The sequence below is a fragment of the Phoxinus phoxinus genome (genome assembly GCF_949152265.1).
Source record: "Phoxinus phoxinus genome assembly, chromosome: 15".
Taxonomy (NCBI): domain Eukaryota; kingdom Metazoa; phylum Chordata; class Actinopteri; order Cypriniformes; family Leuciscidae; genus Phoxinus; species Phoxinus phoxinus.
The window spans coordinates 19,631,869-19,656,803 of NC_136890.1; the positions used below are offsets into that span (position 1 = coordinate 19,631,869).

Genomic DNA, 24,935 nt, shown 5'->3' on the forward strand with positions numbered 1-24,935 from the left:
ATGTTAAAAACAGAGCAGAACTATAAAGGCTATTCACATTATTAGCACGTTTAAACTAATGAATTTGATACGAAGAACAGACATAGCGACTAGTTACTGACCTGATGCAAACTAATAGCTGAATCGTCTTGTTCTGAAAAGAATGCGTGAAAATAAGCGGGGCAGTCTGAGCGCTGCAGTTCCATTTTTCTCCACAGATTTACATAGAAAATTTGTGGGGCACGGTAGAGCTGGGGAGGACACCATCTGCCCAGTTTCATGATACATGTCTGCCGAAGCCACGCGCTACATTTTAGATACATCCCGCTCCCTTTACGACTTAAATAGTGTAGAACTTCCGACAATATTTGTAACAGAAGGCTGAACACATTTATAATTTATTCAGTTTACATGTAAGTTTTTGGATTAATATTTCGGTGGAGCTCTGACCGACCTGCCCTGATCTAAATCATAGTCTTCCGCGATTATATTACAACACAATAATTGTTTCATCTCAACCTTTTATTTTGTGAAGAAAAAAATAAATACAATATTACATTAACTTCAACCAAACCTAGAGATATAAGAGTTTTTTTGTCTTTTCAATATAAAATTTAAAATGTGGATGACTATTGAAATTGTAATAAAATGTGAGTGTCTGTACACCAATAATGATTATTTTAATAGATGTGCAATGAAAGCATAATAGAGTATATTATTATAGGCCAGGTTTGAGATGCAGCACTGCTACCTTCCTATCTATCACTGTCCTTTATAACAAAATAATACTTTTAAAACAATAAGCTTTGTGTTACACTCTCAGCCTCTGACGTGGCCTTGTAATTTATGTAATTTATATATTATTTATATATAATATTATCATATAATAAACATTATAAAACATGACAATGCTAAATTTCACATTGAAGTGCGACACTACCAAAGTTACCTTTACACAAAACACAAAAGTAGACCACTACGTAAAGCGCTTTACTACAACGCCCCTCCTCCCCCTTGCATTGCGTCACATTCTCTACACGCAAGTCGTCCAATCAGCAGTAGCAGTGAGTCTATTTAAAGAAGAAGTCCCAGCCACTATCAGCTGTCACCTGAAGGTATCCATACGCAGAGGTAAACACTGGGGCGGAGCGAAGCAGTTGACGGCTTTGAGTGGATATAAATGCACACAGAGCTCCTAAAGTTTCTAAATTAACAGTGAACAGTGCAGAACAAGTGTATTCTTATGAGTTTTCACGTAATCGTACAAGTCGACAGTGGATTTGAACTTGTAAAACATTGTTACCACTTTGCATCTACTCTGGTATCTCTTTGTACACTGGCATTAAATTAAATGTCACATGACCGAATAAAGGGTGCAGAAGTTTAAAATGTGAACTTGTATTTGAAGGTGAGGTAACTGTAGTAAATAGATTTAGTTTGTTTCTTGATTTTCAAAAGCGCGTGCGGCGTGCCGTGCACTAAGTCGACAACGAATAACAACGTATTTCCAGCTATTATCGTAACGCGTCAAAAAAGACTAACGGTTTAAAAAATACAACAATTAACGGTAAATATCACGGTTTAATTATGTATTTTAAGCGTTTCTTCAACGCTAGAAATGAGTGGACACGCTCACTTAGTCTCTAGATTTTTGAGCGGATGTGGTCTCAGCCTAAGAGCAGTCACGTCACGGTGAGTGTGTGTATGTATGTGCGCGCGTGTGTGTTGATTGTTCGTGTTGTTCAAGTGTTAGCCGGACTAGGGGAGTAACGGACGGACAGACCTTGTTGCGGATCCCAGGAAGTTCTGTCCCCGCTTCGCTGAGCGACTCGATTCTGCTCCGGAACCGGACCTGCAGGATGACCCAGCGGGGCCCGGCTGAGTTTACCCCACCGCCCGAGTGCCCGGTGTTCGAGCCCAGTTGGGAGGAATTTGCAGACCCGTTTGCCTTTATCAATAAAATCCGACCCATCGCCGAGAAAACAGGGATCTGCAAGGTTCGACCGCCGCCGGTGAGTGCTGTCCGGACGGTCTGAATCGGACCGGTTGATCCGGGCCGGATCTGCGGAGTGATTCTGAGTTCGATTTAAAGGGAAATGTCTAAACATGGCGGCGCAGTGACAGCACTGCCGAACCGCTTTGTGTGTCTATAGGCATCAAATCAGTTGAATTTCCGAAGCTCTGCCGGGTCTGTGCTCGACCTGCAGACCCGCATGACCCGGATTTCTGACCCACGAGCCCAATAACGTTGCTCAATACACGCAAACATCGCGGATGTGTGAATATTATACAGTAAAATGGCTCTTTATAGCCGCTGTAAGTGTAGTTTACGGCCTGTCTCGGTTCTAGTACTAGATTAAACGTCACATTTACTTAGTTTAGTTTGCTGATTGTCAGTAATTATCGTTGATATAAAATATCGTTTTATATTATATATTTTTGTACATTGAATTCGTAGTCCTGGTATAGTTGCTTCTGCATCTTTGTTGTTGACATTGACGAACAGAAACCCCCATCTGTTACCTCATCATTTGATTGAAAGGCTTTTAATGAGTTCAATGTACTTTTTAACGAGATTTTAATGTCCTCATACCAGACAGACAAAACAAAAAAGACAAAAACACCAAGAGACAAGGAGATACCTGCCAATGCGGAAATAAAACTTCCTTTCATTTTCACCTTAGCACACTTAGGCTACTTTTAAATGGTCATTAATTGAATTTTTAGTCTATATTAATTGTATTGCATGATTGCCTAGGCTATATGAACAGATTAAGCATACAATGATGGTATAAATTAGTCTATATCATCTATTCTGGTCAGCAAATCCATTCTGTGACAAAAGTGGTTGTGTGCGGATTAGATTAATGCAATTAATTAATTACCGTTTATACCCAGCGACTAAATATAGTTTACATATTAGCGAAATGATCTAGTTCAGACCAGCGGCGTTAATCTGAATCCGAACTCTTAACTCCGGAACCTGTCTAATCCAGTTTGAAGGGTTTCAGTGGTTCTGGCGTCTTTGTTAGTGAGTGAACATTAGACGAGTCCAATGACACGAACATTATAATTTATTAATATCTGAAGATGGTTTTGTGTGTCTGACAACCCCATTATGTATTTCATTATATTTATTTTCATGTTTATGGACACTAAAACTAGTTTTTGTCTTCATGTTATTTTAAATGCCATTTACTTATTTATTGACAATTCTCGCTCCATGTGTTATGGCCATGACGTGCTCTGGATCAAACTCGCTGGTTCTGGTAGTCTACTGGCTTCGGGTTTGATGTGAATTCGGGTATGAATCTATTAGATTCGCAGCTACGTGACGTGGTTCACGGCACGCGTGAGGTCGCAGATGAGGGAAAGCGTAATTACGTTTAACAAGCGACGATTAACGGGGTAAAACATGTCAAGCATCGTTATAGTACGATGGCTGGGTATTATTGACTCATTAATAAACCGGAAAGTAATATTTTGCTAAGGTTATAAGCTGAGAATGTTTTCCAAATGGCCCCTTGCTTTCTACCACCAACATACGTGCGTTGGACCCCGGCACGTTTTAAACCATGTAGACCGTGTAAACTAAAGTGATTCGTAGGTTCGGTTTGGCTCACTCGGCTGATTCTGGTCCGAACCCTGTGGATGGATAGATGAAGTCCTCGGGCCGGGCGCGTCCTCCATGTTGCGAGCTTTGGAGTGAATGTACCATCTGGCCATTTTGTGTCTTTCTGTAACTATGCTGCCTGAACAGCAAACAAGGAAATACTGTAATAAATGGTCTTATATGCGCACAACTCACCTGCATTTCATATATTTTGTGTAGCTGAGGTAGTCGATGCAGATTGTGGTGAATATTGTTCATAAGACAGGCAGAAATCTGTATATGTAGTCAATTATCTCAACGGACAGTGGTTTAATGTACAGACTCCTGCACTGGTGTGTGTCTATCTATGGATATGCCATTTTATGCATTATGAGGCAGGAAAAAGTATTTCTCTCCTTTTTTTTTTGTTTTTTGTAAAAATTATTGTTTTGTTTTCCTCATGATTACATACACTATTTATATAGGCTAAATGTGTAAAAGTAAACCTATCTGCATTTTAAATTCACTGATGGTAAAATGTGTGGTTTTGCAGCACATTTTGATTGTGGTTCCTTATTTGGTTAAGAAAGGGTAACACTTTATTGATCCCAAGAGGAAAATGTCTGGTCTCTGTAATCAAACTGTTAATTACATTGTGTGTATCTGGAGACACGATTGTGTGTGTTGCTGTTTTTCTGAGTGCAATTGTAAGCATGTGGTTATGGGAGGCTGGAGACAAAGAAAATGTTAAACTTAGACAAAACATTTTTTTATATATAGGGGACTGAGCTGAAAGAACCATAATTCCACCTTTTAGCCATCCACAGCAGGTTGCGTGTGAGTGAATGTGATATATTTTTTTAGCTCACTTTTAGCTAGTGTATTAAGCAGACACACATTCACAGGTATGTTGACCACAAACCACAGTGTACCAGTCACATTTGTACAGGGTTGTCTTCGTCAGATCTTTTCAATTAAATTTATGAATGCAGAGGAGGGGGGAGGGGGATAGTGAAAGAGAAGCAACTAGTTTTCTTATTTTGCTTCTGAAATTTTGTATAAAATGTGGTGTTCCAAAGGTGTGTTTTTACATCTTTATGTAGATATTTTGTGTCCCCGTTTAATTTATCAGTGTCCAGTACCCTCAGAATGAAAGTCTTATCTGTAAACATGAAAAACAGTTACCTTCTAATCAAAAGCTTCTTGTTTTTGTGTGCACATGCAGACCCATTCTTGATGATTTCAGAAGGCTGCTGAATGAATTCAGAAAATCAGAAAGCTAAAGATAAAAAATTATTTATTCGATAAAGCCTTTCGTGTTTTGAACATGTTTGTGTTCATGACCTCAGCGGTAATGAGTCAGAGGTTTGACTCAAGGACGCAGTTTGGATTTGCTGTTGATGGAAATAAAGTTTGTTTTTGTGAACATTTTAACTTTTAACGACAAATTATGTAGAATGTAAATCACATGACCATACAATTAATGCTTCATTAGGCGCCTTTGGATGTCACTGCTTGATTTTTACTGTGAAATTATGCTGACATTGCATACTAAAGTTAAATAAACTTCAGAAATTTTAAATAAATATCAATAAAAGTATAAGAAATGTAACTTTACTAATTGTATGTTAACTTTGTGTGTGTGTCTGTGATTAGGACTGGCAGCCTCCATTTGCATGTGATGTTGACAGACTTCATTTTACTCCACGAATCCAGAGACTCAACGAGTTAGAGGTAATTATATGATTTTGATTTGAGCTGAGAAATTGTGTGTATAGAAGTTTGGCTATATTCATGAGGGCCAAATATTTAGAAATATCCTCTCAAAGATAGTGAGACGTGCTGACCACTAACTTGCGAGGTCATCTGAAGTGCTTGGAAAACCTGGACATAAATCTGTCAAATCAGTCTACTGATATCAACAGGTTTGTCACAGGGTTAGGTTTGGGGTCAGGGTTTTGCAAATATCATCACCTCTGTTTAAAAAACACTGTGTCTATGAGATGTCGTCAGTAATATAGTGAAACTGAAGGGTGCATGTTTGCATTGTAAGGTCAATGGTCACAGTCTTGTCAGCAGAATTTGGGTCTTTTGAGATGTCTGATATTAAAAAAACACTGTCTCTGAGATGCTTAATAATTAACATGCACCATTCACAATGTTGCTGATTCTTATTTTCTCTTTTTCTTTGCACCTCCATCAACCCCCCTTTTCTCGCAGGCTCAAACCAGAGTTAAACTCAACTTCTTGGACCAGATTGCTAAGTTTTGGGAACTACAAGGATGCACGCTCAAAATTCCACACGTGGAGCGGAAGATCCTCGATCTTTACCAGCTGAACAAAGTGAGTGAGTCTTTGTTCTGTACAGTATATGGTATCCATTATGACTCTTAATATTGTTAGCTGGGAACCTGTGACTCATATCTGTATGTGTCTCAGAGTATTATAACAATAACTATAAAGTTTTTAAAATAGTTCTCATTCTGTGAGAATGGGGAAGAGGAACAATGTCTTTGGAACTTTCAGAAATATTTTTAAACGATGAACTCATGAACGATAAAAACATTGAGAGCAAATCAAAATATCAAAAATTCATAACAAGACAGACGACAAAACTGCAGCATGTGGTTATAATATTTTTAGCTGGTGTGGATGTCAAAATAGTTATTATAGTGTGAATGGACCTTAATTCGTGTAACTGCTGGGCTCTTTATCATTGGCCAAGAGAAACTAAAGCATTGATAAATGTTAATTATCTTTTTTACAATGAAGTCCAAAACTCTCTTTCCACATCTGCCAGTTGGTTGCAGATGAGGGCGGATTTGATTTGGTTTGTAGAGAGAGGAGATGGACGAAGATTGCCATGACGATGGGTTTTGCCCCAGGCAAAGCTGTGGGGTCCCACCTGAGGGCCCATTATGAGAGGGTCCTGTATCCGTACAACCTCTTCCAGTCTGGGACAAACCTGCTGGTGAGTCTAACTTATAGATGCTTCAAATCAATATATCACACACTCTGCATAAAGCTTTCAGCAGTCATGCAGGAGTTCACCGTGTGTGTTTGGGCGGCTTTTGGGGTTAGTCGGGTTACAGCTGGTCTGCAGTATTAAAGCTGGGCCTTCGGGGTAAGCAGTATTAGTTTGTGCACTATTAAGGTCTAATGGAGTATTCTCTGTGCATAAATGCAATCTGTGGTTGTTAAGTGTGTTTTATTGTGTTCTATCTGCTTGATTTCCTGTAATGTGTGCTGATCTTTTCAGCGTTACTGCTATTTGTGCTGCAGCTTCTGCCAAATGTGGTCGCAAATTACTTATTTTGTCTTTAGATATTATATATTATCAATATTAATTAACTGGATGTTTTGAAAGCACAAACACTATCATATTCATGTGTTTTTTTCACACTGTAAATATGTATTATATTTCTTTAATCCGGTCAGTGGTCATAGGCTCCAAGTTACTTTTCATTTGCTCTTGCATAACTAATTTTCTTTCCATTGACTGAATGCTTGACATCTCTGTTAGAGATGTCTGTGACCTCTGACTCCGAGGTCACTGGCAGTGTGTCTGTAATGTTGGGTGCTCTTTTCTACATCAGGCTCCTGAGATCGCAGCCAAACTGTCAAGTTTTAGGGCACCTCCTGGGATGGAGGAGGTACGTTTCTACTTTCCCCATTACTTAATCTGACGATTTAAATATGGACAGGATGTGATGTCATTATGGGACCTGTGGCAATTCATGTTTTTCCTTTAGTAGTCGCTGTGGCTCTTCACTCTCCATCTTTAAAGTGTAAAAATTAGGGATCATATTAATAAAATCATGTATTGCTACCCCTTCATTAATGTTTTACACACAATCTCTCCTTGGTACTTTATTGTAATGATCTATAAACATTTCCTTTTGCTGCTTTTGTCAGCGTGAGTGTGTTTATTTATTTTTCTTAACGCAGTGTTTTGCTTTTTGAGTTTGGGTAACAAATGGGAGCGAGCTGTTGTTTCTGTGACGGACAGCATTCAACCCGTCCTGACCCCCACCAAACCCGCAGCCATCCTGCCGAGACACTGTTGCTTTCATTCTCCACCTACTTCTCTTGTCTTTTTCACTTGCTGCTCTTTCTGTTTTTGTCTTTTTGACTTCTGCCGCATCTTTTCTTCCACCCCTCCCCCCTCTTACTCCTCCTCTCAACCACAGAGTCTGTGACCTGCTTTCTGTTCACGCTAATCTCTTTACACCTCCAGCTGTTCTCTCTTCTCCCTCTATCCTCTGTTTCTACGTTAATCTGTAATCTGATAGTGGTAGCAAGCATAACCGAGAATGTTGAGGATTTTTCCTGCATGCAATCACAGATGTAACACTCTTTAAGGCCAGGCTAACAGGTTATTCACACATTAGCACAGCTTATCTCTGGAGTGGAGGGAAATGATGACGGTGATTTAGAGGGAATTTTTTAAAGTGTGAAGTTTCACAATTTCGAGTGTGGAGAACTGAGCTGACCTTAAAATGACCTTTGACTTCATTAGCTGCGAATTAAAAATGTAAACATTACTCTGGATCAAAAACAGATCTAATGTTTTTATTAAATTACACGCTAAAGGAATAGTTCATACAGAAATTAAGTTTTTGGATCATTTTACCACCAAAGTTAATGATTAAGTTAATGGATCATTAGATGTTGTTCTCAACCTGTATGACTGACTTTCTCTACACAAATGGAGATTCACAAGCTGTTATTTTCCATTGGCTGCCAAGCTAAAAACAAAAACAAAAAAACAATAGTACAATGTAAATTTTTTGCTGAAAATCTTGCCATTCAGCCTTAGCTTTTTAATCACATTTGCAACATGGAAAAGAGCAGTTTGGACAAAATCTAATTTTGAGTTTCACGGGAAAAAAGAAATTCATTCAAGTTTAAACCTACATGAGGGAAAGTGAATTATTTATTTGATATTATTTTTCATTTCATCAAGTTAATTTCCAGACTGAAGGGCTCATATAACTGGGTGAGTTGTTTTTCTTGTTTTCCTCAGTGTCTCCAGAAGACTCCAGTGGATGATGTAAATGACAAAGATAAAGAGTATAAACCCTATGATCTGCTGCAGAGGCAAAACATTCATGTCCAGCCCAACGACACGAGCGCACCTGCTAGAAGAGCCAAGAGGATAAAAACAGAGGTGAATGTAAACACTCGCACTCATACTGTATGTTCATAATCACAATCTGCCTCCATTTTGTCAGTTTAGATTAAAGAAGTTTTACTTCTCCATGCCAGTCAGTATGTCAGTTTGGTTATACAGTATCATTTGACAGGGATTGGCAAGATTTTTTAGTTAATTATTTTCACAAAGGCTGTATTTATTTGTTCAAAAATACAGTAAAATTTAATATTTTGCAATATTACAAGTTAAAATGCTGTTTTGGTGCCCAAGAAGCATTATTATCAATGTTAAAGACAGTTGTGCTGCTATATTTTTGTGGAAATTTTAATAATTTATGTATTCTTTGATTTATTGTAAAGTTGAAAAGACTTTTAAAAACATGAAAAACTCAGCAAATTAAAAATGTAATTGCTGAATAAAGGTATTAATTTCTTTAAAAAAAAAAAACTTTTGACCTCAAACTTTTGGAAAGGTAGGGTATAATATTTTTTTCCAATGTTAAACGAATAGATTTGTTAGTGTTTTAACTTGCATGCTCAATGTGTGTGTCTGTAGTCGGAAGAGGGTGAGGGATGTGAGAACAGACCCAATCTCAGGAGGAGGATGGGTTCCTTCGTTGCCAAGCCTGAACCAGGTGAGCAACTAACCTTTGCATCTAATCTCACATGACTCACAGATCTATAATAAAGTTATGCTAATCATGTTTGCTTTGCGTGATTGACTAGTCAAATCAGTGTATTTATATTAACAAATGTGTTTGTATGTGTGTATTAGAGAGGGAGATCCCTATACAGGTGAAGCAGGAACCTGTGGAGATAAATGAGCTGAATCCTGAACCAGAAAAAAGCAAATCACGTTACAAGAAAAACATCCTCCCTCCTCCAGTGAGCGTGGTGAGTTTTCTCCCCTATCTCTTATTCAAATGTAAGTTCTGCTGAGCTTTTCTCTCACATGTAGGCTAAATGAACCGTGGACAAATGGATTCTGTTGATTGTAGTTTAGAGTCGTTACAAGTTAAAGGTAGGGTAGGTCAGAATTGTCTAAAAAAACTTTTATTCAAATTTGTTTAAACCGTCTTTATATACCAATACATAATTAAAATGCAAGTACTCTGAAATAGAGAGTATAAAAAACTGAGTGACTCTAGTGTATTTAATCTTCAATAAACACAGCTCATTAATTCCATTCAGTCCCACCTAAAAACGGGTGCGCGACTGCGTGCACGTGGGCAGAGCCAGTAATAGCGGCGGTAGTCATGGCGACGGAGAGTGACAGTCGCGCAAGCCAATCACTTGTTTCGTCCCGGTAGGAATTAATGAGCTGTGTTTTTTGAAGATTAAATACACTATAGTCACTCAATTTTTATACTCTCTTTTTCAAAGTACTTACATTTTAATTATGTATTGGTAATTTGGTATATAAAGACAGTTTAAGCCAATTTGAAAAAGTTATTTAGACAATTCTTACCTACACAACCTTAAAATCAACATCAATGGTTTAAGATCATTAAATGAGATGAGTAACTTTATAATATTGTACAGTACTGTGAAATAAATTCGAGTTCACTTAAACTATATTTCTTTTGTAACTAAGCTCTATTCAAACACTTTGTGTAGCTAAACCTTGTAAACGTGGCTTGTGATATTATAGTGCACTCTGTCTTTCTCTAGGTGGACCTGTATGTGTGTTTGGTGTGTGGAAAAGGGAACGATGAGGATCGTTTGTTGCTTTGCGACGGTTGTGATGACAGCTACCACACCTTCTGCTTGATCCCGCCCCTCAGTGAGGTTCCTAAAGGTGATTGGAGGTGCCCTAAGTGTCTGGCTCGGGTGAGTTTGCATAGTGTAAAGTAACAGGTTTTTTTTTATCATTGAAGCTGAACAGTTCTGCTTTAGCATCCCTATCCAGTCAATGTTACTTTTTAAAAAGAATTTGATTCAGTAGAATAGATGATTGATTCATTATTTATGTGTTTCTGCAGGAGTGCTGTAAACCTCAGGAGGCGTTTGGCTTCGAGCAAGCGTACAGGGACTATTCTCTGAAATCCTTTGGGGAAATGGCAGACTCCTTCAAGTCAGACTATTTCAACATGCCCGTTCATGTATGTACGAAACCCTACTGAGACTCTAACATTGACTCTCAAGAGTATATACAAATATAATGTTAAAACATAAACTAACCTTAACATAATAACCACTGATGTTGATGTTAATTTTTGTCCTGTGAATACTGAATATGGTGTTTGTTGTAGATGGTACCCACCGAATTGGTAGAAAAAGAGTTTTGGAGATTGGTCGGCACCATTGAGGAGGATGTGACCGTGGAATATGGCGCTGATATAGCTTCAAAGGAGTTCGGAAGCGGTTTTCCAATCAAGGGTGGAAAGTTTAAGGTTGCACCGCATGATGAGGTACAACAGAAATATCAGATTTTGAGATATGTAAAATAATGTCAGACGTTCTCAGTAATATGTAGTACATCCTGTTTCCATTATTGATTTAGTTATTCTGTGCTGTGATTGGTTGCTGTAGAAATATCTTGATTGTGGGTGGAACCTGAATAACATGGCCATGATGACACCGTCGGTGCTGACCCATGTCACTGCTGATATCTGTGGCATGACTTTGCCGTGGCTCTACGTGGGCATGTGCTTCTCCTCTTTCTGCTGGCACATTGAGGACCACTGGAGCTATTCAATCAACTACTTGCACTGGTAATAAGCACAAGTTCATGCTTAATAAAGGGGGAACTATGCTTATATTTGTGCTTTATACAGTGCAGCATGCTGAACTGATTGTGCTTCTGTCCCATACAACCTTGTTTTTGCTTTAAATTTGGTGTCTGCTATAAATAATCTAAAAAACAGTGACCCATGAGAGTGTGTGTTGTCACAGAGAGGAAATATCTGATATGACTAAATTGTCCTTTAAGTACTAATTTCTTTCCTTCATTTTTTTTGTGTAAATTCAGCAAGGTAGCATTACATTTATAAAAAGTGACAGTGAAGTTATTTATAATGTTACAAAATATTTATATTTCAAACAAATGCTGTTCTTTTGAACTTTTCATTCATCTAAGAATCCTGAAAAAAATGCATCACTGTTTCTGCAAAATATTAAGCAGCACAATATGTTTTCAACATTGATAATCATAAAAAAAAAAATCTTGAACATCAAATCAGCATGTTAGAATGATTTTTGAAGGATCATGTGACACTAAAGACTGGAGTAATGAGTGCTGAAAATTCAAAAAAATAGAAAACCGTTATTTTAAATTGTGATATATGTCACAATATTATTGTTTTTACTTGAATTGTATTAAGTAAATGCAGCCTTGCTGAGTATAAGAGACTTCTTTCAAAAATCTTACCGAAAACTTTCATGTATGTGTGAAGACCTTGATGATGTGTTTTGTGTGTTAGGGGAGAACCTAAGACCTGGTACGGTGCTCCTGGTTTTGCCGCTGAGCAATTGGAGGCAGTCATGAAGAAACTGGCCCCGGAACTGTTTGAGTCTCAGCCGGATCTTCTACACCAGCTCGTCACAATCATGAACCCCAATACACTCATGGCCCATGGAGTACCAGTGAGTAACGTTTATACACACAATTACAAGTCACACACTCGCATAGAGAACCTGTGAGTAACACATGCTCTGTTTTTAGATTTACAGAACCAATCAGTGCGCAGGAGAGTTTGTCATCACTTTTCCGCGATCCTATCACAGCGGCTTCAACCAGGGCTTCAACTTTGCAGAGGCTGTGAACTTTTGCACAGTGGACTGGGTGAGCTTTTCCTCGATCAATCCTGCTGTTACAATGACTGTTTTTAATGTAGATTCTCTTGGTCAGGTCTCAGAGCTGAGCATGGAGAGTTTTAATTCACATTCATTTTTGCAGTTATTTTTCCTGTATTTTTTTGTTGTAATCTTTTGTTACTACTTTGCTTTGTAAATTTGGTGTGCAGATGCCACTGGGGCGTCAGTGTGTGGATCACTACCGCCTGCTGCACCGTTACTGTGTGTTCTCTCATGATGAGATGGTGTGTAATATGGCCACGAAGGCCGGCAAACTGGACGTGGTTCTGGCGTCAGCCGTACAGAAGGACATGCGGCTCATGATAAGAGAGGAGAGACAGTTACGGGACAAAGTTCGTAAGATGGTGAGAGAACACAAACAAAACCTGTCAAGTCTCTGTGTGTGTGCGTGTGATGCAATTTGTGTGAATGACACTATAGTGTAAATTTATGCAATACTGTTCATTACTACTCTTATATTATATTCAAGGCTTGACAATCACACCCGCCAACCCGCCAAATGCAGGTGTATATCAGCAGTGGCGTGTAACAGTCACTCCTACTAGCCACTTTGGCGGGTTTAATTTTCAATAAATGTTTTTATTGTAGTCTTTTAAAAAGACACCTGAAATAATAACCTAAGTGCAATGTAGTTTTGTCAAAAATATAGATTTTTTTTTCCGATACGTATCGATACTAGCACGTTACCAGCTGCGCTTTTTCATCTCCGACAGGGAGTTGAGAAACAAACCCGCCTCCCCTAATTTGCTGCCTGATTGGTGTTAGAGGGCTTGAATATCGGTGAGGGATTGCGTGTATTGCGCATAATTTTACTCATTCCTGCAGATTTTGTGCTCACAACAAAAGTGTGTGCACATAAAGCCAAGTATATTAGCTATATAAAACAGTATAATGAGTACATGCTTCAGGTCTTAAAGTGACAACAGCCTAATATACCGGCTGCCAAATTATGAGATATTAAAAATATCTGTATGGCAGTTTTCCCCCATGGTATTGATGTCAAAATTGTGGCTAGTAAGTTTAGAAAACCACTAGCCACAGTGGCTAGTGAGCAAAAAAGTTAATGTCAAGCCCATATATTATATTATATTATATTATATTATATTATATTATATTATATTATATTATATTATATTATATTATATTATATTATATTATATTATTGAGATATCAATGTTAAATTGACCATGTGTTAAATTGAGATTAGCTAAATATAATGTAATGGTGTTTAGTTTATTCTAATAATGCAAATTTGAGCAATTCAGTGACAAATTAACTACAAAAAAATGGTCTAATTAATTGTTAGCCCTAATGAATATGGTAGTGGTCATGATGGTGTTTAATTTTGGTTATTTTAATATGTTAGAGATTCTAGTAATGTCTGATTATGCCATTTTTCATAATATATGGAATAAAAAAAAAAAAAGATACTTGTCTATAGATGATCATTTGTTAATATTCTCTCTCTCTGTAGGGGGTGGTCCAGTGTGAGTTGTTTGAATATGACTTGCTGGCAGATGATGAGAGGCAGTGCGTGAAGTGTCGCACCACCTGTTACCTCACTGCTCTCACCTGCCCCTGCAGACCAGGAGTCCAGGTGTGTCTACACCATGCCTACGACCTCTGCTCCTGCCCCGTCTCCAACTACACACTCAAGTAAGTCTCCACTCCACTGGTTTCAGTACTCCTCAATGACATTATTTTAAAAAAAAATCAACAAAGAAAATGCATATATTTACATGTATTTATTAAATCATTGAAGTGATTCCACTGCTAATAATCATAATCAGTGGTGCAGATTTCTTAACTGAACGTGGTGAAAGTTTCACATTGCAATGCTCAACCACACAGTTACCGTTACACACTGGATGACCTTTACCCCATGATGAACGCTGTGCGGCAGAGGGCGGAGTCTTATGATGAATGGGCGTCAAAGGTGACAGAGGTCATGGAAGCAAAGCTAGACAAGAAACGCAGTGAGTTTCACTCTGAAAACTTCCAGAACTGATAGTCTTTGAATCTTTCTGAATGATAATCCACTTTCAACGTGTAGTTTTATTATTATGATTATATAAAAGTAATATAAATGTGTAAATCAAATAAATGTATGTACCGGTATACACTAAATGTAGAAATTAAATTTGATGATAAATTCCTTTTTAAATGATACAAAATTACAACTTATTATTTACTTAAATGTTCCTGGTCTGAATGTACACAATCATCTGCATGATATTCTAAAGAAGAACATTATTTTATACTAAGCAAAAAAGTGTATTCTTTTTTCTGCGCATGTAGAAATTAATTTTTAAGTACATTAAAGTTTTAAATACAAAATCAAATCCTGCAATTAATAGAATATTGTATTTCAGTAATGAAATGTTACATGACTACAGTTAATGCATTTGTGAGTACCATGTATTGAGTTTCACTTCTGCTCTGGCTCTCTCTCTCTCTTTCGCTGTAGATGTCACAGTGTTTCGCACCCTTCTAGAGGAGTCTAATGAGAAGTCGTTCCCAGAGAACGATCTGCTACGTCAGCTAAGGCTAGTAACTCAAGATGCTGAGAAATGCTCGTCTGTTGCTCAGCAACTGCTAAACGGCAAGAGGCAGACCAGGTATACACACACACACACACACACACACACACACTACAAATAGACTATAATGAAACCTACTCAAACAAGCCAAATGTATATCATAAGTAATATTTTGAAATATTATTACAATTTAGAATATCTGTTTTGTATTTTAAAATGTAATTTATTCTTGTGACAGCAAAGCTGATTGTCTTCAATGTCACATGATCCTTCAGAAATCATTCTAATATGCTTATTTGATGCTCAAGAAACATTATTATTATTAATGTTAAAATATACCAGTAGCCGCTTTTCCACCATCAAGCCAAACTGTTAAGAGAACGGTAAGGAACTGTTCCAGTTATGTTTCCACTTGAGCCTGGTTTGGCACAGCACGATTATAAACCATTCTCGGCCCGGAATTCTCAGAACGCTTGGCTAACCGTGCCGAACCGTGCTGGTAGAATGCGTGTAGAGACGTTGCAACTCAGGATTGGTCACTTGTCTGTTGCCTGGCTACCAATTGCTCTGTAGCTGGCTAAGTGCTATTTGAGCAATGTAAACACAAATTAATAATAACATTTAAAAAAATAGATCTGATCATTCTCCATAACTGTCGCTATATGTACATCTCATATCATTACTCTTACGTTACCATTGACTGATGACTGATGCATTTGTATTACATTCCAAATCACTTATCCGCCCCACAGTGGAAAATGAAACCATATCGGTAGCGGCCCGGCCGGATCGTCACGGAATGGAACGTTTAATGAAGGAACAGTTTTCATAGCGATTCTCTGATTAGTATAGAATGTCAAAAAAAAAAAAACTGTATACCTGAAATATAAATCTTTTGTGTGAATTTAAATGTCTCCACTGTCACTTTTGATCAATTTAATTAAAAAAAAGTTATTGCTGAATATTATGTTTTCCCTTAACATGCGCGATGCATCTTAAAAATGGTGGAGCTCATGGTGCAGATTGCTGAAAAACAAGTGCATTGCAACTCTCAATGACATCCGTCTATACACATACTTGCATAGTGCAAACGGATGCAAGAATGACCTCTCACACACACTCACTATACAAGTACTTCGACTCAGTGTTTATTTCTGTGTTTATTTCCATTTAAGGGGAATTTCCAATGTGGTGGGCTACGTTTTCCTGCACACAGTGGTTTGGTTTGGTCTAGACACATGTGGCATGTGAATTTTGTGTATGCTTTCGTGCATTTGTTTATGTCTGTCTGCCGTCATCTGTCTGCAGGTATCGCACAGGCGGGGGTAAATCTCCTAATCAGCTCACTGTGGAGGAAATGAGATCATTTGTCCGTCAGCTTTATAACCTGCCCTGCAGCCTGACACAGGCACCGCTTCTGAAGGTGATTGACACACACACACACACACACACACACACATATGCAGGCAGTCCTCCTGAAGATGAATGAGGCACAGTTCATCTCTAAACAGCTCATATAATAGAAGCTATTAACACTCTCTGTCTCAGGAACTGCTGAATAGCATCGAGGATTTCCAGCAGCACAGTGAGAAGCTTCTCTCCGATGAAGTGAGCGCAGATGTTGTTAGTGAGATCGAGTCCTTGCTGGAGGAGGGCTCTCAGTTTGACGTGTTTCTTCCGGAGTTGCCGCTGCTACGGGAGCGTCTGGAACAGGCGCGGTGGCTGGCCAGAGTTGACCAGGCAGAGGATCCGGTATCAAACCCCTGCGGCCTCTCTCTGGACAGCATGCGCCGGCTGATCGATCGAGGAGTTGGACTGACTCAGCATCCCTCCACTGAACGCACGATGGCTCGGCTGCAGGAACTGCTCACGATCTCAGAGGAGTTGGAGGAGAAAGCGCAGGCACTGCTGAAGGCCAGGTGGGGGCAGCACTGAGTGATGTCACAGACTCCTAAATATGATGAACCCCCTTCCTCAAATATAGGCAGCTATATATTTTCATATATAATGAACCGTTTATATTGTGAGAAAATGGTATGTGTAAAGTAGTATTGAAAATAAATTTGTAACAAATACGCTGGATACTTTTTCTATATTAAACAGTGCAACTCATCCATTCAAAAGAAAACAATCAATCAAAAAAGGCACAATTCAACCTGATGTCTTTTGATAAAAAAAAAAGTTTGTGATTAAAGCCAGGGACACACTTAAAGATTGTAATGCCAATTATGAATGTAATTTAATACTTACGACTGATCATGCCCAAACGCGCAGACTCAGAGACAGTTGCATTCAGTCGGTGTTTAAAATCTGCTGCAGTCGTTGAAAAGTCTAAGTGTGTAGTCAGTTCAGTCTGAAATGTTTCAGCTAGTCGTTCGTTAAGTGTCCCCGTCCAAACGTTTAACATGTAAATGGCATTGAATAGATAGTGTACCAGTGTTATTTAAATAATTTTACGGTAATATTATTATTAATTAATAATATAATAGTATTTAATAATATTTTTTTAATAGTATTGACTTTTTTTAAGTTTTAAAAATTGTCCTTTTTGACTTTTTTTTTTAAATTAGTTTTATTTTTTTTATAGCATTAATTCAATTTTATTTATTTTTTGTTTTAGTCATTTTTGTACTTCAACTTAAGCGTATGTTAATTTAATTAGTTTCCAAGACAACATTTCTAGTTTTCATAAGGCTAGTAACCATTGGAGTGAGCTCTCAGGTTTCAAGCTGTAACAATTGGGGAACCACTTCCTTTCATACAACAGATGAACATTTGCATCAGTTCAGGACAAAATGGAGGCTTGGAAATGCAAAGCAGTTCTTGAATGAGCCTGAATTAACTCCTGTGGTGCGTGCTGAGGACTTGCAGGAGGCTCCACAAAGTGATTGTGTAATGAGATGAATGACATTTGTTAAAGTGTTTTCTTTTTCCTTTTAGGCCTCCAGAGAGTTTAGAGACGCTCGGTTCCATGTTGACTCAGGTGGACGGGGTTCCTGCGTACCTGCCAAACTGCCTCCTACTACAAGACACATTGAACAGGGCTAAAGAATGGCTTCAGGAAGCTGAGGATTTACAGGTTGAGTACTCCTCGCTAAATTAACTATATATGCATTCTGCACACTAGGGTACTGTCTCGTGTCTGTTCATGTTTTTGAAGGGAGAAAAAAAATCTGTCAGTTATGTTAATGGTAGTTGTGATCCTTTGCGTTTCTGTTTGTGCTGGCAGGTGGCAGGTCAGTCTCCGGTTCTCAGCTCGCTCTCTGATATGGTTCTGAGAGCTCATGCTATTCCTGTGCGGCTGGAGCCTCTGGACCAGCTGGAGGTTCTGGTATCAGAGGTGCAGGCCTGGAAAGAGTCAGCCACAAAAACCTTCCTCATCAAAAACTCCCCCTTCTCACTGTTGGAGGTTAGACTGGACAGTTTATTAAACTAATAGGAAATATAACGTTTTTAAGTGGAATTTGTAACAATTTAAATAGATGTTTAGTTCTTAAATGATAGAAAGTTTCAAAATTAACTTCTAAAAGTTGTTATAACCTTATAATTGAATTAGAGGTTGGGTTTAAAGGCATAAAGAAAATGACTATAGATCATTGCAAAATAATCTAATTACTTCAATGTAAAAAACCCTCTTTAAATTATTCCTTTGCTTTCATTTATGATATAAATTAATTATATATTGTTAATCTATGATTATGATTATAATATTTAAATACTGTTGTCCCAATTATTTTCAAAAATAATAAAGCAAAGTGTATAATTTTATTTAATAAAATTGTATTTTAATTATTAACATATCAATAAAGATATGTTGTGAGAATGCAAAACATATTTGCAAAATAAATGTTATGAGAATGTAATACATATGCGCAAAATTTTTAAATAATTTCATATTTTTTTGGTTTTGATTTTGGGGTCAAATATGACCTGAAAATGTTTTCATTCACTCATAAAGAAACTTTGTAAAACTTTGGTTTGAATAAATAGTAGTTGAGGTTTTTAATGGGTCTGATCACCTGTGCAGGTCGTGTGTCCCCGATGGGAAGTGGGCAGCTCTTTGAAGAAGAAGATGAGGAAGGTTAAGGGAGAGTGCGTGTCATCAGGGAAGAAGAAGCTTGTGAAGCTGGACAGTATGAGTGATGTGGAGAGAGCACTTTCAGACAGCAAAGACTCTGCGTCCGCTGTAAGTTCGCGATACGATACATTTCAGAAATATTGTAGATGAACGAAAAGCTTCTCTTTATCATTCACTTTCTTTTTCTCTCTCGCAGATGTTTACTCTGGCTGAGGTTCGTTTAAAAGAGTTGGAGTCGCTATGCTCTCTCCGTGCAGCTAATGAATCGAAGCTCCTGCCTACAGCGGACTGCTCTGCTCTCAAAGTGTGTGTGTGTCAGAAGCCAGCCATGGGAGCCATGCTGCAGTGCGAGCTGTGTCGAGATGCTTTCCACAGCGTGTGTGTACGTGGGCCCTCGGATCCCCTCGACCCTGAAGCCTGGCTGTGTCCGTTATGCCTACGCTCGACTAAGCCTCCTATGGACAAGATCCTGACACTGTTGTCATCACTGCAGCGGATCCGTGTGCGTCTCCCTGAGGGTGACGCTCTACGTTATATGATTGAACGTACTGTCAGCTGGCAGCGGCGGGCACGAGAGGTCATAGACTCTTATGATCTCTCGCCGACCTCTCAGGATTGCAGAGTAGCTTCACCTACAAAGAGCCACAGGACCACTGGGCACAACAGGAAGGTTAGACATTATTTCACACAGAAACCAGACTGTTAGTGGTTCGATGTTTTATTTCTAAAGGGGTGAGAATCTTGCAGTCAGACTACTGTTACTATTTTTTGTCATGTTATTTGATTCAATAGTATTATTATTATTGTTGTTTTTATTATTCAATTAAAATGTATATAATAAAATATACATTTATATTTAATTTTTATTTGTAATATCTTTTTATATTTACTTTTTTTATTTTTATTTAATTTTTTTATCTTTCATTATTTTTTAAAACAATATATATTGTTTTTATTTGTGAATTACATCAGTTTACCCTTTTTCTCCCCATTTTTTGTAGCAGTGTAAAGCCATTTTTGCTTTCTACCCATCAATAAAGAGTCATTGTTGTTTTATTGTAGCAGCCGTGTGGATCTCCATCTCAGAGTCAGGACTGGCATGTTTCTGGGCAGGAACAGACGGTGTTTTACACAGAGCAACGCTGTATCCCTCTCCAGGGTCTGTATGATTCTCACATACACAAACCCCTAGTTTCTGAAATCTCACTGCAGAGCAAGTGCAGAATGACTGCTTGTTTTAAAATGAATCCGTCTATGTTCCAGGTCTCAGTTCGGAGTTGGAGGAACTGATGGTGGAGGGTTTGCTCCTGCAGGTTTCTGTCCCCGAGACCCAGCAGCTTTACAGACTTCTGCTGTCCGGCCTCCCGACTACAAACACTTCCCACACAGAACACACACCCTACCTCACACAGAAACACTCCTCGCCGCAGAGAGAGGTAAAGAGTGCGAGGCTTTCATGATGTTTAGCAAATACAATTCAATCACTAATTGAGAATAATAATCGGGGTTTAAAATGCTATGGCAAAAGAGCTCAGCAGTGACTTCCCACTCCCATAAATCTTGAATTATATAATTCAATGAGTTTCCCTACCCTCTCAAACAATGAATATATATTTTATTATTTTGCAAATATATAAAATATATTGTATACATTCCATTTATTAGTCAATAGTAGGCCTACTGTTGTTTTTTTCACTTGAATACATAATTTGCTTCATGCAAGTCTTTTATCTTTGAAGCAGCTTTCTTGTTTCAAATCAAACTTTGATATTGTAATTTATCCTGGAGCTTGTTGGTTTAGTTGATGGTTGAGGATTTTTTTTAACAATTGAGTATCTTTATTTAATCCTTATGGAAAATACTTACAGAACCGAGGCTGCTGAAAAAGTAGGCGGCCACTATTTGTTTTATTTTAGCTCATTAATTTTTTTTTATTGAATGAGCTCTTCAGTGGGATCTAGCTATTATTGTATAGCTAGATGTGTAGCTAAAAAAATGCAATAAAAAAAATACAGAAGTAAGTTAACTTTAAAAATGGAAGGTTCCTCCCTCATTCAAATTAAACTGTATAAGTATATAACATCAATAATAATTATTTTATTATACAAAGTATGTAAATGCATAGTTCAAAGGTTTGGGGTCTTTTTTAAATGTTTTTGAAAGAAGTCTCTTATTCTCATGAAAGCTGTATTGATGTAATAAAAAATACAGTAAAACAGTAGTATTGTGCAATTATTACAATTTAAAATAACTTATCTATTCATATATTTTTAAAATGTAATTTATTCCTGTGATGGCAAAGCAGCCATCACTAATGTATACAACACAATATGCTGATTTGGATCTCAGGAAACGTATCTTAGTTATTATCATCATTGTTAAATAGTTGTGCTTCCTAATATTTTTGTGGAAACTTTTGGTGTTGATCCACCAAAGGGTCCTCAGCCTGAAAAAGTTTTGAACCTTTGTTTAAGAATTCACATTCATTACTTCTCTGTCTTCCTCTTTTTTTCACACTCTAAAGAGAGATGCAATCACTTCAGCAGAGAAGAAAGCCAAGCGGCGAATGAACAGAGAGGATACTGAGATCAGGGATAGAGGGATAAAGCCGAAAAGCAAGAAGCAGAGAATGGGTACGGAGAAGCGGAGAGAGAGGAAAGCAGCATCTGTCTCTGCATCAGACGTGTCTCAGTCGGAAGACTCGGAGGAGGATATGACCCTGTGTCCAGCAGAGAGCTGTCTCCAGCCGGAGGGGGAAGAGGTGAGGGAGGGAAAGTAATGAGAGCTGCACAATTCTGGATAGACAACACAACAAAATTACGTCATTTACTAGGGATTCTGACCAAATAATTGCTGCAGTCTCTTACATTTTTTTTTAAATTATTTTGAATGAATTAAAAAGAAATCAGTTTGAATTAATGATTTAATGACTCACTCAAAAAGACTTACATTTTTTCATTACTGGATGAATCAGCATTTTTAAAACTATTTTCTTGAATGAATGATTCAATAGCTATGTTTCCATCCACCTACTTATGTGGATTTTTGGAAATTGGACAGTGTTGGCTAAATCTGGCCCAATACATTATGTATCATTATTGTGTATTGTCCCTGAAGTAAAAACAAAAACGTAAAAACGCATGGAATGGAACGCTGCTTTATGACAAATATTTTATGCGCTATTCCAATTTGAGCACAAGTTAAATTCTCAACTTTGGATGGAAACATAGCTAAAGACAAATATATTTTTAACAGCCACTTTTCTCCACCTATAGTGTATTGATATAATCGATACAATCTTTATTTGAAGCATCACGTTACTTTCAAAAGCTGATTTACTCTATTTAGATCGCTATCGTAGACATCAGTATTTATATCCGAAATATAAACTTGTATCCCAGTACTTCTGTGATCATTTGAATTATTGTAACCTAGAAATAACTTTGTTGTTTGTGAACCTGTTTTTTTTTTTTTGCCGAATCGGTGTCATTTATTAGGAATAAGATCACATGGGTGTGTAAATCGAGATTGCCATCTTTTAAGGATCACTCTATTGTATGTGTGTGTGTTTGAATGCATTTTGACTGGTTTCTCTGTGCTTCAGGTGTACTGGGTACAGTGTGACTGCTGTAACCGCTGGTTCCATATGATATGTGTGGGGGTATCGGCAGAACTCGCAGCCGAGGAGGACTACATGTGCGTGACCTGCAACACAACCAATGCGGGCCGCCGGAAGTGAGGGTGGCAATCGGTCTCCCATCCTCCTGTATCCCTTCTCCTGGATGTGTAACTGACCCTCCCCGTTCCCTATCCTACGACCTCTGACCTTTGTAACAACGGTGCTATTTTACTCTTTATGTTGGACTCTATTGTCCTGAATGATACTATTTGGTCACCTTTTTGTATTTTTACAGCTTTTTTCCTTCTGTCAAACTGTTTGTGATTGTCTAAAACAATGATAAATATGCTAAATGCTGAATGAATATAGCGGTGCATGGGTTTGTGTTTGTGTTGCTTTCTGGTGTGGAGGAGAGGCGCTCTCGTGAAACACAGCGAAGGTCTTCTGCATGCACGGCCAGAAACGCCACAACACAAGACAAACCAACAGTTTTCACCAAATACAATAAATAATAAATACAGAGAAACTATTTTTTGGAAACTTGCCGTTTCAGTACACGGGCATCTGGGATTCTCTCCGTTGTGTTGTTTTATTTCCTTTTGTAGATTAGTTTTATTTATCGGAGCAATAATGTCGTTTGTAAGTTTCAGGTTTGGGCGGTCTCAGTTGTGTTGGTGCTTTTAGAGATGGTGGTGAGATATTCAGGATATGTACCGGACACACAGACGTCAGATTTGTAGCAGACAGAAGAGTGTAATGAACTGCCACAAAACCTGCTCAAGCCGTTTTGAAGGGTGAGGGTGGGGGGGTGTTAGGGTTTGACTAGCTTGTTTAAAAAAAAAAAGTGTCCCAATTTATAGTGTGAAATAAAACTCTTTGTTCTAATATCAGACAAAGCCTCTTCTCCTCATTTATTGATCACTGGTGTGGTGGTGCATCTGATTTCTTTACACTGATCACAGACCAGCGTTATTTTAGCATTGTTTATATACTGAAACTGAATTTGACCCTCTCTGCTGCAGGTATTAGTGTCTTTAGGTAATACTAGGCATTTCATGCTTGAACTTCTTAACCTAGGGTCATTTTTAACCCTGTTAGTTTTTCTTTTTAATTTATCAGACATCATGTATATCGCTCTACTTTTTTTACTTATCAAAATGTTTGTAGATGGCTATCGATTTCACGTAAACTCTCTAATCTTCTTATATTGAATAATAATCAGTAGAAACGTAAAAAAATGAATGCACACAACAATATACTTTTTACTTATTAAAATAACTTTCAATTGAATTACTTGTGAATTGGTAATATTAGACAATATTAACAATCAGATATCAAATGAGTTTAATTTACAGTAAATGCTACTCTTTCTACTAATATGGAATTATTTTGCTATAATGCCTGGCAAGAACTGGTGAAAGTGCGGCCATCTAGTGGTAATTATTATGCAACTGCCAGATCATCCAGCTGCAGAAGCCTTTAGTGTAGAGGTAAAATCTTTGCGTGGCAGGGGGAGCTGCCACTCGACCAGTCACGGAAATATGCGTGGCAGGGGGAGCTGCCACTCGACCAGTCACGGAAATATGCGTGGCAGGGGGAGCTGCCACTCGACCAGTCACGGAAATATGCGCCTGCCACTGCGTTATATGCGCCGGCCACTCGACCAGTCACGGAAATATGCGCCGGCCACTCGATCAGATGCGCCTGCCACCCGAACTTACACAATATGTAAGGTTTTTTTTAACCAAATGCAGCAAGTTTCAGCCATGTCAGCCACTACCAGCCACACGATCTTTCACTGTTTACATCTTTCAGACACTCCTATTGATACACAAGAGCACACAGACAGTGCAATACAGATCTTATTTACCTAGCCTATTTCTCATATTATGTGATTTTTTTATTCGCTCTTTTTACCCATATATGGGAGTGCGCTCGTGGCTGTAAGCGTTGCCAGCCACTACCAGCCACACGATCTCTCACCGTTTATATCTTTCAGATTCTCCTATTGATATGCGAGAGCACACAGACAGTGCAATACAGATCTTATTTACCTATTTCTCATCTTATCTGATTTTTTTATTCGCTCTTTTTACCCGTATAGGCTATGGGAGTGCGCTCGTGGCTGTAAGCGTCGCCAGCCACTACCAGCCACAC

General features: G+C 38.1%; 1 protein-coding gene across 2 annotated transcripts; it reads left to right on the plus strand.

Moving 5' to 3' along the window:
* Positions 1–1,648: 1,648 nt before the first annotated feature.
* Positions 1,649–23,669, plus strand: kdm5bb (lysine demethylase 5Bb). Of its 2 annotated transcripts, XM_079636673.1 has the most exons (28): positions 1,649–1,991; positions 5,228–5,305; positions 5,792–5,914; positions 6,372–6,542; positions 7,168–7,224; positions 8,598–8,741; positions 9,282–9,360; positions 9,501–9,619; positions 10,397–10,555; positions 10,708–10,827; positions 10,978–11,136; positions 11,258–11,439; positions 12,148–12,310; positions 12,390–12,509; positions 12,691–12,885; positions 14,016–14,197; positions 14,393–14,517; positions 15,009–15,159; positions 16,390–16,504; positions 16,630–17,000; positions 18,022–18,160; positions 18,311–18,490; positions 19,109–19,267; positions 19,356–19,829; positions 20,222–20,318; positions 20,423–20,595; positions 21,684–21,920; positions 22,764–23,669. In XM_079636673.1, exons 1-28 carry the CDS (start codon positions 1,839–1,841, stop codon positions 22,896–22,898), a joined length of 4,560 nt encoding a protein of 1,519 aa, XP_079492799.1. In that variant the 5' UTR covers positions 1,649–1,838; the 3' UTR covers positions 22,899–23,669. The 2 variants fall into 2 exon arrangements, with proteins under 2 accessions (XP_079492799.1, XP_079492800.1); XM_079636674.1 differs by lacking the exon at positions 7,168–7,224 and having other exon boundaries at positions 1,656–1,991.
* Positions 23,670–24,935: the final 1,266 nt, after the last annotated feature.